This window comes from Parus major, chromosome 3 (assembly GCF_001522545.3).
Source record: "Parus major isolate Abel chromosome 3, Parus_major1.1, whole genome shotgun sequence".
Classification (NCBI taxonomy): domain Eukaryota; kingdom Metazoa; phylum Chordata; class Aves; order Passeriformes; family Paridae; genus Parus; species Parus major.
Genome location: NC_031770.1, coordinates 23,871,843 through 23,889,235, shown reverse-complemented (window position 1 = coordinate 23,889,235; position 17,393 = coordinate 23,871,843). Strand labels below are relative to the sequence as shown.

Sequence of the window (17,393 nt, the reverse complement as noted above, 5' to 3'; positions counted from 1 at the left end):
GTAGGGATTGTTTCTTTTTCCTTTTTTTTTCTCCAGAGTTATGACAAAAATCAGTCAAAGCTGAGGTAAAGACTAAGGGTATGAAGGAGATCCTAAGGAGAAGGTCATAGCACCGTATGCTCCCACTGCATGTCCTGGCTGCTCTCCATCACCACGGAGGCATGTCACAAAACAGCTGTGGAGGCAATGAACAACATCTGCTCCACGCACCCTGAATGTGGCAAAAAACTGTATAATCACTCACCCAGCCAGCCAGAGCAAGACACCAAATGTCAAACTAGCAGTTCTTCCTTGGCAGGAGGGTGCAGGAGCTGCTGACTGTTCCTGGAGACCCACCAGGGAAGAGGGAAAGGAAATAGCGCTGTCTCCATTCAGTTTCTTAAGAGGTCTCTGTCCAAGGAATGGACTCCCTCTCCCTTTCTAATGATTTGTGGTTTGGGTTATTTTTCCCCAGTTATGCAAAAACAACATTTTCATTTTTTGGTATTCCCAATACTTCAGCAAACACTCCTCTATAGTCTGTACTCCTCAGCACTGGGACATGCATATCCTGGCATAAAGAAAACATGAAACTCACTGCAAGCAAAAGATTAATTTTATTCATCCTTAGATACATTACAGATGTCTCTTGTTCACTTACACTTCCTTATACCACTATGGCACCTGCTTCAGAGATGACCACACCATCATTGAAAGCAGTGAAGTTAATGCAAAATTCAGAGGGGAGAAAGTGGTAACCAAAAGACAGAATAAGGGAAAATTAAAAGCCTTAAAGCGGCACTTCAGGGAGTTAATGTCTGCAGTACAGATGAAGGGCTGATATGGGCAATAGAGACACCTCTGGCTGCATGATCTTGAAGCCTGTTTGAACTTTTTTGCATAAGCTGCACTGTGAAAGCAGCAGAGTATATGTTAACATAGGTAGGAATTCACAAGATCTGGGCCTAAATATCCAGGAAGTGTCCTGCAACCTTCTCCATCACGGAGCTGCCCTTTTCCCATGCCCCTGCTGCCTTTCTTGAGTGGTGAAATCAGGAGTTATTTGAAGTATTTTCCTTCCTGCTACAGCGTGTGCATTTGTTAAGCATTACCCAGGCAATGAGCAGTTACAAGGACTGTTACCACCAAAGGAGGCAAAATGGAGAGATGTTGTCACCGTTGAGTTGCAGCGATCACACCAGTCGAGTGTTTACTTGCACTCCGTATGAAACAACACGATATAAAATAACCTTTATTTCCTGCAAGTTCTCACCCACAAGCAGCTCTGAGGATGATGAACACGTTTGTTAATTAATGTGCAGCCGTGACTCCCGCCCCCCTCAGCGGGGACAGGCGCACACACACACGGACACAGACAGACAGACAGACAGACACGTGCACAAGCGGCACTGGCACTCCCGCCGCAGACACTTCCCCGGTGCCGTGAGCTCCTCTCAGCGGGCCCACGCTGCCGCCAAGGCTGCAGAATTTTTCCCCGCACTTTTGTCCTCCCTCCAGAGCGCCGCCGCGTCCCAAAAAAACCCCGTTCTCTCTCCCAAAAAGCTGTGTGCTCCAGGTGAGGCTCGAACTCACAACCTCGGCATTGCTCGGCTTTGTACTGCTGTATAAGTACCGCGCGCTAACCGATTGCGCCACTGGAGCCCTGACACCAACTCCTCCCGAACGCCTTATCAAGGCTCGCTCGGCCCCGGCGGGGGAAGGGCGGCGGAACCCGCCTGCACCCCGCGCTGAGCGGCGGCCCGCGGCCGCCCCGGTTCCCTGCCCGGGCCGCGCTCCCCGTTCGCGTTAGCAGGGAAGGCATGAGGGAGCTGGCTGACACTGCACCGCTCGGGGACGGCGGCGCCCGCGAGCAAGGCAGAGAGGCGAGCGGCGGCGGGGCCCGGACAAAGCCCTGCCGCCCCGGCCTCCCCGCTGGGCGGACGGGCAGGCGGCCGTGGGGACGGCGGGAGAGCCCGGCCCTCTCCGCCGGCGGGCGGGCGGCGCTGCGGCCGGGGCGGGGCGGCAGCGGCAGGTGACGGGGGGCAGCGGCGAGGCCTGACCGCCGCCGGCGGCTGGGGTGTGCCGCAGCTCCGTTCTCCGGGGACGAGACAGACGGAGCCCGGCCCAGGGCCCTGCGCGACCCAGCCTCCTGACGGCCTTCGGTGAAAGGCATTGGCCGCTGGGTCGGCGAAGTTCAGCCTCACGCTCACGGGAAGCCGTGCGGTGGTGATGCACCCTCGGTCATGCTCAGGACCAGGCCGCTGCCAAAAGTGACCACGTACTGCCGGGGAACTAAATGTCGTATCTGTAGCATCGCTACTGTGTGCGACACGAGGGGTGCCAGGAAAGCTCAAAACAAGTGTTTGTTCAACACTATGTGTGCTTTCTTAAAGTATAGCTCCAACATGGATTTATTCTGTGGTCAGATCTGTCCCACCTTATGTGGCAAAAAGCAGGTAAACATAATTGTCATCAGCAGATGCTTAAACCCAGATGTGACTCTACTACCTCTCTTACCCCACCCGTTTTCACGCTGCTACACCATGATGGTAAAGGAGCTGACACTTCTTGAACAGAGAAGAGGTGCTTCTCGATTGCCAAGAAAATTTCTCTCCTGTTGGTATTATTATCTAGGCATTAACTAAAATATATTTCAGTGGTATTCACCATTGACAGGTGAAGCAGCATGCAATTGCTATATGTGATCCTTGGTGAAGGTGTCTGGCATGGAGAACTGGCAGTTCGTTTCTTGAGAGAAATTTTCCATCACATAGGTATACCTGTGGCAGACCAGAAAACGGCAACAGCCTTCATTACCCTTAACATCATTACGGTAACAAAATAGTCTACACCACGCAAAGATTGCTGGGGGGGGCAAGAAGGTAGCATGGAGAGTGTAGTTTAAAAAGTGTATGACCCAGTGTCAATATTTAGCTTGTATTTTTTTGTTAACATATCTTTCTCACCGGACTCAAGCTTGTAAATTTAAGTTTCTAATTGGTCTGGTGATTGAGGAAAATAGAAAAATAAAGTAAGTGTTGTCTGAAATGCAGCTTTTTCCAGGAACCCTTTTTTCCTGTACCCTCAATGCAAAAAATTAATTATTTTTATGTAGCAGTTTTGTGCTTCAGTACTTTTACAGTTCTCTGGCAGCAAAAGGTTACACATCGAGTCCCTACCTTTGCATAATAAGAGGGATCAGGACCAGAGGGGAGAACAGAAAACCCAGGTACTGGAACAGGCTTTGATGGATGTGAAGAGTCATCGTGAAGCAGACTAGCAAGTAAAATCCAGGCCCCAATCAGTTCCTGAGGTGTGTGAGATGAACTTATTTACTTGGGTGTCACAGAGACTGCAACACTGGTTCTTTTCTTTGCATCTCCAATACACTTCACAGAAATAGAGTTTCATAGCCTTTCACACTATGCAGTTATTTGCATTTCTTGGCCTCACTATTTTATGTATGAAGTGGCAATTAACTTCATTTTTCAAAACCTACTGATTTTCAGAAGGTTGCAGAAAATGCTGCCCTGTGATAATAGCCTCAGCCTTATATTAATGGTGAATTTTGTAAGTGAACTTTGTTTCCTCCCTGAGTTGGTTTAATTGTCAGGCTTTGATATCTCCTACCAGACACAAAATGGATTTATGAGCCTTCAACTGAGAAAGTTTTCTCTGCAGGTAATAGTACCTTGTTTTCTGCCTGGTGGGAAAAAGTGCAGACTAGGGATTAGAGCAGTGGTTGTGGACAAGAGCCCTGCAGTTAAAACTGGTACTTTAATACTGTGACAAACAAGGATAGGCTCAATCAATTCCAGGATCTGTGTTTTTTCCTACTGTGACTCTGGAGATTTTTTTGGCTTTCATGCCCAACAAATGGAGTCCTGCTCTGCAATAAAAGTAAAAATGGTGAGGCAAAGCTTTACAAAACCATGATCATTAACTAGAGTGTCTGCACTTCTCCAGTCCTGCCAATCTGGGTCATAATCCCCTAAGTGAAAGTGCATTTTAAATAGAAGCTCTCTTTCCTTCACAGCTAAGAACAGAGCTGCCAGCAGTTTACAGAACAAAAAGTACCAAAATGTACCTAAGAACATTGTAAGTTGAAAAACAGGCCTTATGAGTTTGCTGTGTGGTGGGGTCTCACCACAGCTGTTCTGTTGGTAGAAATTTCATGTGCTAAATAAATGGTGTGGTGCTGGTGTTTTGTAACTGAATGAAATAATAACCACTTTGGGCTTATTTCAGAGGAAATTATGGCTCGTCCCATTGTGATTGTATTAATACAGTGGAACTGTAATCCACGTGTGGATTTTTTTATCCCAAAATGAATGGATTTTTTTCCTGTTTTATAAATTACATGAGTGTAAACTGCAAAGAAGTTATAGAGATGAAGGTAAAACAGAGTCTCTCTTACAAATACTTGATAAAAGCACAGTGTTGGTTCAAAGTCACACTACATTGCTTTCTTCAGGTGAAAAATTGCAACAGTATAAGTTAAAGAACTCCCAGTTTTGTACTGCTCATCATGCTGAATTTTCGGGCCTATAGCTGCACCACTGATATGTACAAGCCATGGAGAATGTACTACTCACTTTTAACCAGATCATTTTATCACCTCATACCCATACACATTCACCTACTAAGCACAGTATAGATAAAAGTGGAAGTCTGAGATACATCAATAGCAAAGTGCTATGATACTGTAATGTCTTGGGTTTTTTGGTTTTTTTTTTTGTTTACCCACTCATTTCATGTGTTTGGAGTCTGAAAAAATGTTTACAGATTTCACTATTAAAAAAAAAAAAAATTGGGGGTGGCAGGGAACAGAGTGAGCAGTCCTATGGCAACTGTGTAGAACTGGAAAAGAGACTTATGAGGGAATAAAGACTACTAAAGATCTGGAAAGTCTGGTTCTTCTCAGTTTCTTGTTTGCCTGACAGTTTGATGGCAATATGCTGCACTTTCCCAAAGGGCAACAGGGTCAGCTCTCCACAAGCCCTGCTATAATGTTGGCAGAGTGGATGAAATTAAGATGAGCATTTATGGACAGCTGCTCTTGGTTTTACAAATACAGGAGACATCTGTATTTTGGCTACTTGGCAAAAGAAGATCCCAGTATTTTCAAACAAATACACATACCACAAACTTCATCTTTAGAATGTTGAAGGGAGGTTTCTATATTAGACTTGAAAGGAGTGAATGCCCCATCCTCACCTGTTTTTTCTGACTGTGTAGCAAGGTCATTTTTGTAGAGAGGTATGTACACACTCCAGCTGATGCAGTAAAGAGAATTAAGAAACCCCCTGTGAGCAAAACCCAGTCTCCAATAAAAATATATATTTTAAAAACAGTAGTCAATTATTAGCCAAGCTGCTGGAGCATTAGTACTCTCTATGAAGTAACCTTTGGCTGATGGACCTGTCCCCTTTGACAGTGAAGCCTGAAGACACCTCTCCTACCAGCCAATCCCCTAGCCACTGGGGTTGGAATCACGGGCAGTCTGCTCACAGAAAAAGCACTCTTCAAGTTCTAGTATCTCAGGCAGAAGTTTCTTAGGACCATGGAGCTTCTTGTGAATGTAAGAAAATGGATAGAAGAAAACAAAACTGCCTTTTTGCCACCTGTTTGCAATAAGCTTATGTAAGTAAATGAAGATTTCTAATTTCTTTTACCAAGTTATTAGATATATAAGTATTCTTAGCTACATGAGGAAGCTGCAATAATGCACACATGGTAAAGATTAATAAGGAACCATAATTCCTCTCAGGCTGAAGCCAGGGTGCTGTTACAAAGAACAGAAAGTAAAATCTGATTTTCTATAACTCAGCAGAAGCTGCAAGGATGACCTTGAATACAAGGTACTTGTCTCAACTCAAAGTCACTTGTAGGCAGGGAGTCTGAGTTAAGAGAATTTGTGTCAGGCTCTGTGACAACAAATTCTTAGAAATTGGAGGGGATGGCATCACATCCAGAACCAAATTACAAACTGAAGTAGCAAGAGCTGCTGAGAATAATCTCAACATCACAGGGGAGCCAAAGATGCAGGAGTAATCAAAATCAGAAGGATATATCACTGAAAAACAAGGAAAATGGAAGGGCAGCAGTATCAGAGGATCAGATTTCCAGATCTGTCAAGGCAGAAGGGTATGGAGCCTGAAGGGGCAGTTTACAGCTGTTTACAGTATTCTGAACAAGACAGCTAGTATAAGGAAAAAAGTGCAGGCCTTATGCAGTTTTGTGTACACCATGCATATTCTCTGTGTCAAAGTTTGTGAACAAATTCCAATGTAAATTATCTAATCTGTGTCAAAATATCAATGAGGATTTCTTTTGTCAGTGAAGCTGAGGAGAAAATATTTTGTCTAAAACTCTGTATGCAGAAAGCTTTCATTAGAAAATACTTTCCCTATGGAGTGATACAGACCCAGGTTAAGTAGCACCAGGTACAGGTGGTGGTAGACTCAGAAATCATGCAGTAGATGGTTTTACTCTCCCTCTACATAGGCTAAAGCCATGTTGGAAAAACTGATTTTTTTTATATACTATGCAATTTTTATCACAAAAAAATGTTTCTTGTTTCACTGTAACATCTTAAAATTATGTTTTTGGGCAAAGATCTATAATAGATGTCACATTCCAGATTTAGTCAAGGTTTACACAGAACTATTAGTAAGGTTCATTGTACTGATAAGGAAAGAAAGACATGAATATTCCCTATATGTAAAATACTAAAATTTTCCCATTATCATTGGTAAGCATCAGAAATTAATATGCTTCAGAAAATGCTTCCTAAATCCATTTTGAAAATGAAGGAAATGGGAACACTAGTAGTGTTCTGAAAAAAGAATTTTTAATCACTTGTAGTGATTAAAGTTTCAGAATTTTTCAGTTCTACATACAGCTGTAGTTTCAACACAGACATGGCAGTAAAGATGTACTCTTTACCTTTTCTTTGTCTTATAACCATTGCTTTGAAAAGTAACCCTTGCACCTGTGAATGGAAATTAATATCACTGATACATTACTGCTCATTCAGCTTTTCATCAGAGATAGCGCTTAAGGGTAGGGCAAGAGCCATATTTTTATTTTTTTTAATGATTAAAATTGTAAAGGAAGTGTTTTTAAATTAAAGAAAATGCTTTTTAATTTCTTTATAAAACCTGGGTTTATATTATTCCTTAGAGAAACTACTTTCTAATGAAAGCTTTCTGCATACAGAGTTTTACACAAAATATTTTGTCATGTCTGCTTCACTGACAAAAGAAATCCTCCATATTTTCACACACATTGGATAATTTACATTGGAATTTGTTCACAAGCTTTGACACAGAGAATATGTATGGTGTACATACAACTGGATTTTCCAAAAGGTTTTAGGTGATTTTCAAAGTAACCACTAATAGATTTCCAACATTTTTTTCAAAGGCTTGATCCTTTATGTGCTGAGTAGAGATGTATAAGGCAATCTTCTCAGTGTGTCCTACTGCCTCATTGGAAGGCAGCCACCTCAAAATTTAACTAAAACTCTTTGTTTCAAGGGAGAGCTAACAGTTAAAACTAGGTCTCACATCAAATCAGTAGGGCTTTTGATATCTAAAGTTACTACAGCTTTCAGGCTTTTAGGACATTTTGTTCCATACATTTGAAAGGATCATAATTTTTAAATACCTATTTGGGGTTGCAACACAAAACCTCAATTCCTGAATTACTTTCTATTAATAGTTTTACCAAAGTCAATAGAATGATACATCTAATTAAATTGTAGCCCTGACATTGTATTTTATTGACACTATCTTGCAAGTTTAAATGCTTTTTAACCTCAACAATGAGCAATTATCACAAAATCAAACCCCTTGACACAGCTGATTTTCACAGGTACTTCTAAAGCTCTTCTTCTGAGTTTAGAATATGATGCTTACCAAAAGGACAACTAAGTGTGGTCATGGACCATTTGATTCTTTGTAGACTTATAATGTTTTTAAAGGGTTACCTGCTAGTATAATTTTCTTTATGTGAATAAGAATAGAAATGTAAGAGTATGGAAAACTTAATAGTCCATTAATTTGATCTTCATTCTAACAGTAGTACAGTCAAGTAATTTTCTCATTCCTGAAACCTTTACAATACTCTTAAATGTATTTTGGCAGACTTAACTGAAAGTGCTTTTCTTTGTTTTGATATTTCTTCTTAACTTAAAGCAACTATATTAACCAGATAACTTTATTTAGCAAGATGGACAAACTTACCAATTGGAGTTCCTGCTCATATTTCATAGCTGGAATATTTTGATGGTGTCAGTATATATTTGTTAATGATTGAATGATTAACCTGTTTATTAATAAAGCCCAGGTAAATCTGTGGGATAACAGATTTTGTCATAGATTTGACAAATTAATAAGTTAAGCAGTAATTGTTTTAAAGCAATATTTTCACTTTTACTTCGTGAACTAATAACGAAACTGAATGTTTATAAAAAAAATTAACCCATCTTAACAGTAGACAACAAGATACCCACAGATTGCCTTTCTCTTGTTTTATTCTTCAGGGTTGATTTTCATTTATTTCATTAATTATTATCTGTATTGCTACTGTTTGGGTCATCCTGCCCTTCTTTAGTAGAAGTGTTCATTAATGCAGAAGCATTGCAGTGTGTTGTTGAAAATGAATATTAAATCTGCATGGTACAAACAATTTGGATTTCAGTTCCTTATTTTATGATACAGATATAAAGCCCAATGCTGTAAAATATACAGCTTCCTATGGAGAGAACAGTAAATTCTAATTCTTTAGTTTTATTTGACCAACTAATTTGTCACTGTTACTTGTTTTGTCTGCTTTACTAGTCCCTACTGTGGTCGTCATTATGATTTAAGCACTCTTCACAGAAATAGTGATAACAGTAGTAGATTGAATATGTATGTGCAACCACTCAGAACAGCATCTCTCAGTTAAGGTTTACAAGGTGCTGTAGGAAAAGGACACGTTGTTGTTCCCTGTGTTTAAGGGGATCATGGCCCAGCTGGTTCCAATTTACTGCCCAGAACCTCCTCATTGCAAAGCAGAGGTTAACACACCTCAGCTCACTTGTCAAACAGAAGAACAACAAATTTTGGTTCACAGCTAACAGGCCTGATTCTGAGAGATCCTTTAGCGAAGGAAAATCTGCTACCTTACCTTTTTATTAGTGTGAATGGACTGATAGGTAATTGAGGTGATAGCCATTCCTTGTGATAGCTGATAGGAATGCTCACTGGGGCTCTTAAGAGGGGTAGAGTTTAGAAATGGCCTCCTTTTCTGCAATAGCCACAACCACAATGAGACCATTGTAATGTTGTTCCACCTTAGCAAAACTCTGGAACAATAAGCAGAACAGCAATTAGCTGGCAGTTCCTACCATCAGTATCTCTGGTAATTCTACCAATGTGAGGGGAAAAAATAGTATGTTTTTACCTTTATTAACTTTTAAGAGTTTTATCTTTACATACTCATGTCAGGTTGAAAACCCTTTTCTCTAGTTCCTGTCTCTTAGGTAACATCCTTTATCTTTTCAGTTCAATGCTCTTTTCACAGCAGGCAGCTATTGTTGTCCTCTTTTCATAGCTGGAGGCATTGAAACACCAGGAGGGAGGTAGTTGGCCTCAGGTCACCCAACAGGATAGTGCCAGAGCAGAGCAGTGCATCCAAGGTCTTGTGAGTTCTTGTACTGGATGCTGCTTTTCACTCAACATTGTTTCATTGACTCACTGTCCTAAAAGAATTTAAAAAAATAAATTAAATAAAGAGCATAATGAATAGAGGTAGCTTCAAAATGTCACTTTCTTTTCTAGGCATCGCTATCAATTAAATGTGATGTTTGTTGGAGGGCCAAATGAAAGGAAGGATTATCATATTGAAGAAGGAGAAGAGGTAACCTATAGGTTGTTTATATTATTCAGATTTATTTATAAATAATTATTAAATGCAGATACTTTTGAAGCTACAGATTAGCAATGTCATGCTCAATGATGTTGTATTTATTAGATATATTCATAATCTTTAACAGAAGCATTCACCAGAAACATACATCATCTGTGCGTTTTGTTTGAAACAAGCACATGAGATGAGATCTATTTTGATGTAATTAATTTCCAATAGCAAACTAGAGAAAGTGTTCTGACACATCAAAGTGTCTCATTTCAACATTTTTGAACAGAACTTTAGGAAGGTAATGATTTTTAAAGCAATATTTTGTTGCAGAAGATTGATATGTAATTCAAAAGTAACTTCAACATTCAAAAATAAAAAATATTACTTTTTTTTGGTGGACTTTGTGAAAATCATCAACTTTTCAGCTTTCATTTGGATTTGGAAAGTTAAAGAATAGTCTCTAAATATTTTTCAAACCATTCTTCTGTGCTCAAAGCCATTCCAACTTTGAGTTGTGAGTAGCCATTGCGCCAAATGCAGCATGGAAGAAGAGTGAGTAGAAACCTAACAAAATTGTAGCAAATTACACCTTTATTTACTGCCTTTTTCTTGGAATTGCTTGCTTGGCCTGGGGACTTCTCTACCACTGGTTCTGAAAGAATCCTAAGGAAAGTAGTTACTAGAGACCTGGAAGTAAGTGTGTCAGAATGGAGACAATTTGCCTTGCTTCCCAGCAGAATAATTTAATTTCATGTCATTCCAATTACATTTGGCAACCAAATTTTAAGTCCCTTTGGAAACCCCAGCCTAAGCATCTACATAGTTTAAGGCAGAAGTGGGTCAAGTTTCAATAAATCCTTTCAAAAAGAAAGAAAAATTAATTTACTTATCATTGAATCATTTCTCCCCAAACCCACCTCGGCATTTCACAAGAGCCTTCATTGATTTCCTGTTCTGGCTCTGCCATGGAGGTGTGTGTAGTCCTTACAGACACACAGCTCTGGAGGAGCAGATGCTGAGTTATCCCTGGGGGACTCCTGCCTGTGTTGGATTGTCACCACCACCTCCCAGCCCACCTGTGGCTGTGGGCACAGGCACATCCATCACGTGCCAGGTTACCAACACACTCCACTGTGTCCCTTCTCATGGGCTGTGCAGGGAGAGCTCTGCAGCACCCAGGACCAAGCCATCAGGCTGCTTGGGTTTCTTTTAAAGGAAAGTTAGGCTGATTTAATTTAACCTTTTTTTATTATTATTTATTTTTTTATTTTCATTTGCAAGATGTTCCTGTATTTGTAAATAATTTGGCCTACCCTTTTATAAATTCTTTGTATGACTTCTCAACAAAATAAAAAGTTAGCCATATCTATAGAAGCATAATTTTTAATTCACTGTTGCATAGTGATGTTATTGCTAACTCAAGTGGAAACAAGTTTCTTTAGGTAACAGTACATACTCATTTACATAGTAAGTTTCCCACAATTACTCAGAAACCAAAAATGGAAACATAACAACCCTATCACATCGGAAAATTGGCAATACATATCAGAAGCATTATCAGTTGTGTACCAGTTTAACATATGGGCCAATTTACTTTAGTTTTATAAAAGTACAGTATAGTTATTCATTGCATTTTACTATAGCTTTTTATCAGACACATTTGTACCTTCCTGTGACCTAAGTTAGAATCAGAATCATGTTTCTCATTAGAGAAGAATTGTGAGGTAGAGAGTATCCTAGCAAAAGGGCATATTCCTGAATTAGATTTGGGATTAAAAAAAAACACCATTCAAAGCCATGTTCAGCTCATTATTTTGTCAGAGAAAGGGTAATTTATAGTTCTGGGTGATAATTTGAAGACAGACTATATAGACGTACTGTCAGCAGGCCAAATCACGAATGCAAAAACCCACAGATCCTTCAGGCAAATTTAGCTGATGCTGTTCTGCTGCGAGTATTCCGATAGCAAAGTGGGGCTGGTTTGGAGAGAAAGTTAAATTTAGGATTGTTTATATCTGTCCACTTGCTATCTTGTGCCTGTTATCACACAGTTTATGGAGCATCCTGTGGCACAGCTTGCACTTGAAAGCCTGCAGTTCACAGCAGCAAAGGGTTGGCACGCAGAGATAAAGGCTGAGGAGCATCCTCCTGCTTCCGAGCTGCTCTCTGCTGATGCCATTAAGGTGCAGGTGTATCAGGAAGATTAGTTCTGACTGACTAATTAGGAGAAAAAAATACAGAAGCTTGATTTAAACTCTCTTCAAAGCCTTTTAGAATTGTCTCCTGAACAGCCATTTAGGCTAAAATGACAGCTAGTCTAGCACAATTTCGTCCTCTCAACAAGCAAGCATTTCCTAAATAACTCTTACATTTTGTTCCTTCTTAATTTTCTATGTAGTGCTTCACTGCCTTCTTAAATTTTCTACTTCTTTGCCACCTTTCTGCACAGAAAGTCTCATACCTGAGACATTGTTTTCCATTGTACAGGTTTTTTAAAGAGAAAAGTCAAGCTGCACCTTACAAGAGATAAACCATTCACAGTCTTTGGCTGGAATTTACCAGGAGGTCACATTCATTCTTATTTGTAAAATTCCCTTTTGCTGCCTTCTCCATCAGAATAGAGGCAGAGCCAGCAAACATCTACTTAGACATTCTCTGCCTCAAAATCAGACTCATTCAAAATGAAGCAGTTGCTTTGGGAAGTGCATCTTCTGTTGGAACGTGGCAAAAAAGTGCTGTGAGAATGTACCTGTATAGCTAATGCTGACAGAACTTTCAAACACTAGGAAGTGTTTGTGTTACATAATGAGTTCTGAGGGTTTCAAATGAATCATTACTCTGATGTGCCTCATTTGCCAAGAGACTTTTGGGTTCACTGGACTAGTGACTACAATTCTTGTGTAGTCAAATTGATGAGGCTACTGAAAGTTTCTGTGGCAGCCCTGACATGATCATAGAATTGCAGAATCAGTAAGGTTGGAAAACACTGCCAAGATCATTGAGTCCTACCTTTGAACACCGCCTTGTTGTCTAGACCATGGCACTGAGTATCATGTCCAGTTGTTTCTGAACATCTCCAGGAATGATGACTCTAGCACCTCGCTGGGCAGCCATTTCAATGCCTGACAACCCCTTCCATGAAGAGATTCTTTCTGCTGTCCAACCTAAGACTCCTCTGGCACAGATTGAGGCTATGTCCTCCTGCGCTCAACCCCTCACAGCTATGGGGTAGCAGGTACCCGGGAGCAGTCCTCAATGTATCTTGGTCTTGAAATTTTCATCATACCATAGCATTTGTGACAAGAAAATTTCAGTGTTAACATAGCCTACAGGCTTCATGGTGTATTCACTGCATTTTTACTTACTTGTAAAGCCTGAGGGTAGAAAAAAAACAAAATCTTCTTCCAAAGAAAAAAGTGAAAACTCAAGGGGACCATATATTTTGGAGAAAGTTCATGACAGAGAAACCCCACAATCATAACAAAGCCTAGCTCTAGTAAAAGGATTTCAGAATTTATTTACTGCAACGTGTGGGCTGCTTTGGGGGAAAAGTGAGATATGCTAACAGCTAAATCTAGGATCAAAAAAGCAGTTATGTTGCTATCTCTTTGGCCATCTCAGTCCACCATTTACACACAATGAATCTCAACTGACTTTGATTTATCTGACTGATTTCTTAACATTTTACATTCTGATGCTGAGTCTATATAAAACAGTGCAGTTCCATGCAGAGAAATTAAAATCAGCTTTTCATCTACCGCCTGCAACAGATTTGCATTGGCACAAACCCCATATGGATTTAGAAGTCCCACTTCTCATTGTACTGTACTTTACTAAGTTTCTGCTCTCAGTATCTAGGTTGTTTCCTATGGATAGAGCCACCTAATTATTGGCACAGCCCCACAGACCAAAACCGTCATACTGCAGTCCTAAAGAGAACTCTCAGAGCAGGAGTTCCCCTCCCTTTGATCATCTCGGTGAATCTCTTCAGCTTCTTCTAGCACATTCACATGGTCTTACTGACAAATAACTTTGTGGTTTGAAACATGATACAGGTTTTTTTACCTCTGCCACAGCTCATCTGAGTTTTCTGAGCTGAGTTTTGATTTCAGTTTCTCTCACTTTCACACAGACACCACAAGTAAGACTTGGCTCCAGTTTCTGACAGATGATCTGCTTAAATGAAGCCTGACCCCTTCTAGTGTATGCTGCTCTCCAGTCAGCATGCTTTTGAGAAACTCTCCCCTATCAGATCAACTTGTCCTTTGCATTTTATAAGGATAGTGGATGTCTGAAAACAAGGGGAAAGTGGGGCTAGGTGAGAATTCCCATTGTTTGTTTTGTGGTGCTTATATCCCAAATAAATGTGAGAACCTGAATCACAATGAAGCAAAAGAAATGTTTTTTCTTCTTTACATTTAAAAACCCCTACATTTATCTGGTAAAGACTCTTGGAATATTTTAATAAGAAACAAAGCTCCTATTAAAATGTAATAAGGACAATGATCCTTTTTCATCAGAAGGAGATTGTGTCTTCTGAAATATTTTTGCTGCATAAGAGTGTTGGGATGAGTTTTGGCTAGTGTTCAGGTTCCACAAATGACATGTAAATGAGCAGAGGGAAATAAAAAAAAACAACAAACCACACCAAAAAGTCCTCTAATACAGTTATCTCTGTCTTCCTCATCTATTTGTCTTGTAGACTTCTGATGGCTGAAAAACCCTTGTGATGAGAAAGGGAGAAAATTGTTTTTCTGTGCTCAAATAGATCAGTCACCACTGAAGTCTGGAGAACACCCAGGTTTTACTCCCACATCAGAATTTGATTTGCTCTGCAAATTAATTTAGTACTTAGCCATATGACAAGAGATACAAGCCAGGATATACCGAGCCAGAGCATAATCCCAGAAGTGGTTGAGCAATCCCAAATTCCACTTTTAAATGCAGTCAGAACTCAAACATCCTGCTAATTGCAGGTCTCTTTAGAGGTCTGTAAATAAGCTGTCAGCTATCAAAGCCCTCATGGAGCTCTGGGTTCCTGTGTCTAGGCAGAATTCGATATCAAAGGTGGATCCAAACTAAATTACATACACTGCTGTACATAAAATAAAACAGACTTGTGGATTTTTTAGTTAGCCAATAACAGACCAATTACAAATCCTGTATTCCACTACTAGATGCTTTTTTGTTTACTCTGCTAGGATACATATAGCTGGATGAAGGAGCAGCTCTCACCACACTAATATAGTGAGGATTTTAGCTCTTTTTAAGGTAGTATCCACATGTTCTACTACCCTGTTGAAATTTCTGTCAAGACAAGCAGCTTCACCAATGCTTCCACTGATGGCAACAGTGAATTCCTACCTCTGTGCATCTCCTCCTCTTGCCTCCAGGAATGCTAGCATAATTTATTCTGTGAGTATTCATAATTGAATGAAATATCCCTGTACAGACTTGATAGTGATTCAGCACTGGCCACACTGCCTTCCCCTGCAGGCGCAATACTGTGAGACTTGAAGCATGATCAAAAAGGGTGAAGCAGACTAAGGAAGGAGGATGCATTTCTCCTACAGCAAAGAAAATTTAAGGAAAATTAAATTAATAATAAAAAACACCCTCTCAGTCTTAAGGTGTTTTCATTTGAGTTTTGCAGGTATATCTGCAGTTTTAATGATACTGAGCAGTGTTATGAAATAATGTTACGCTTGGGACAAAGAAGCACTTCTAGGTGGCTCATGACTTCTAGAGGTAAGGTGAGGATTAGTAAAGGAGGTGTTCTTAGTATCATCATAATGACAAGATATGACATAGTAAGCAGAAAACTGAACAAAATGCTCAAGTCTGGAAAAGGAGAAGAAGAAAAAAAGAGGATACAATAATGAATAAATAAGCACATTTAGCAACAAAGGATAATGAGAATGGTTAACAACGTTTGTTTCTTCCTTATGACACATTTTTCACCCAGAAAGACAAAATTCATGCCCAATTGTGAGCCATTATGCAGTAGCAATATACAAATCTAGGCTTTTCTACAAGAAGAGATATATACATTTCACGTAACAAGAGGCCTTGTCATTAATAAGATGTTAATAGAGCAGAAATGTTGCATATTTCCTCAGTTTTTAGTACTGCTGGGGAGAATGGATACTAGATTATTCCAGTAAGAACAATACATCTGGGAAAGCTTATATTTTCAAGTGTTATGAATTCTATTGGCTATCTGTATATATATGTATATACATACATACATACATACACACATATACATATGTGTATATGTATGTATGTATGTATATGTGTGTATATATATATATATATATATATATATATGTAGTGTATATACTTGTGTATATACATACATACACACTCAAATTTTCTAACTCAGGCCTTGATATTTTTTCCCAGAGAGACTTAGGAAAATGTTAGATTTGCCCAAAAGGCAAAAGTCAGTCAGTATTTAGAAAAAATAAGTTTCCAAAGACAGAACTATGTTGCCAATCTGGTCTCTGAAATGGATGTGAACTGTAACTCACTGAGATATTAAATAGCTGACAGTTTCCTTGATAGAAAGTTCAGGTTATATTATAAACAAAGCAGTAGATTCAGTAATTGCTGCCACTTGTATTAATCACAGTTACATCAGATGATTTATGGATGACTGAAACACTCAAGCAATTTAAAAGAAAAAAACTTTCGAAGAATAGATCATCATTTACAGTGAAAGGTACTATTTAAATTCAGTCAGAAAAACACTGTCATTGACAATGTGTTGCATATGTCATTCCTTCTCTCCTAGTGCAAAACAATTTGTTTAATTCATAACTTACTCTTTATAATCTTTCCTTATGACTGTGATGCTTCACCTCTGAGCTGCATAGCTGACATCCACTCTCAAACTTTTCATTTCCAGGAAGGTTGCTGAGCTGCATGATTCATGTCAGAAGCAGGATAAACTCTGCCTCTCTTTTCCTTTCCCTCATCTACCTGTCCTGTGCATGTGTTCAGTATTAGCTGCCCCAGTAACTGCAGTGGAAATAATACTTAAAAAATATACTCCAAATACTCAAGATTTCCAAAATACTTTTGGTTTCAGCATTATCAGTGCCATATGACCCACAGGTGGTGTGACAATCCATCTAGATCATATGGTCTTAGATAACTTCTATGAACTGAAGGAGAGGTAATTTCCCCTCTGAGATCACTCTCTGTCGTGCAGGTAGCTCCCAATGGAAGGAGGGCGGCTGTAGCATTGTGTGCTGCCCTTTGGAAATACCAAAGAAAGTAAGAGCAAAAGAACACAGGGAAATGGACTGCAACAAGGATTAGTAGCCTGGCATTGTGACCTTGTAGACAAAAGTTATAATTTATCTGTAGTCATGTCCTTGGCACAAGGTGAACTCTTCACTCATGTTAAAGCTCTCAGCATGAGCTTTTTTTCCAGTGTATCTTAAGTTTTCCCTATTGTTTTGTTCCCTTGGCAGCATGTTTATTCTTTCTTATGTTTA

General features: G+C 39.7%; 1 protein-coding gene and 1 non-coding gene across 3 annotated transcripts in view; one reads left to right on the top strand and one right to left on the bottom strand.

Annotated features, from left to right (window-relative positions):
- Positions 1-1,547: 1,547 nt before the first annotated feature.
- On the bottom strand, positions 1,548-1,641 carry TRNAI-UAU. The gene is made up of 2 exons: positions 1,604-1,641; positions 1,548-1,583 (listed from the first exon to the last, which is right to left on the bottom strand). It is a non-coding gene; the product is annotated as a tRNA-Ile (tRNA).
- Positions 1,642-5,402: 3,761 nt separating this feature from the next.
- Positions 5,403-17,393, top strand: part of HAAO (3-hydroxyanthranilate 3,4-dioxygenase) — a 34,292-nt gene continuing 22,301 nt past the window's right edge. Inside the window, exons 1-2 of one of the 2 annotated variants that reach the window (XM_015623258.1) lie at positions 5,403-5,622; positions 9,810-9,888. In XM_015623258.1, the coding sequence (XP_015478744.1) occupies positions 5,543-5,622; positions 9,810-9,888 (159 nt within the window). In that variant the 5' untranslated portion in view covers positions 5,403-5,542. The remainder of the gene's footprint in view (positions 5,623-9,809; positions 9,889-17,393) is intronic. The other variant, XM_015623259.3, reaches the window with a different exon arrangement.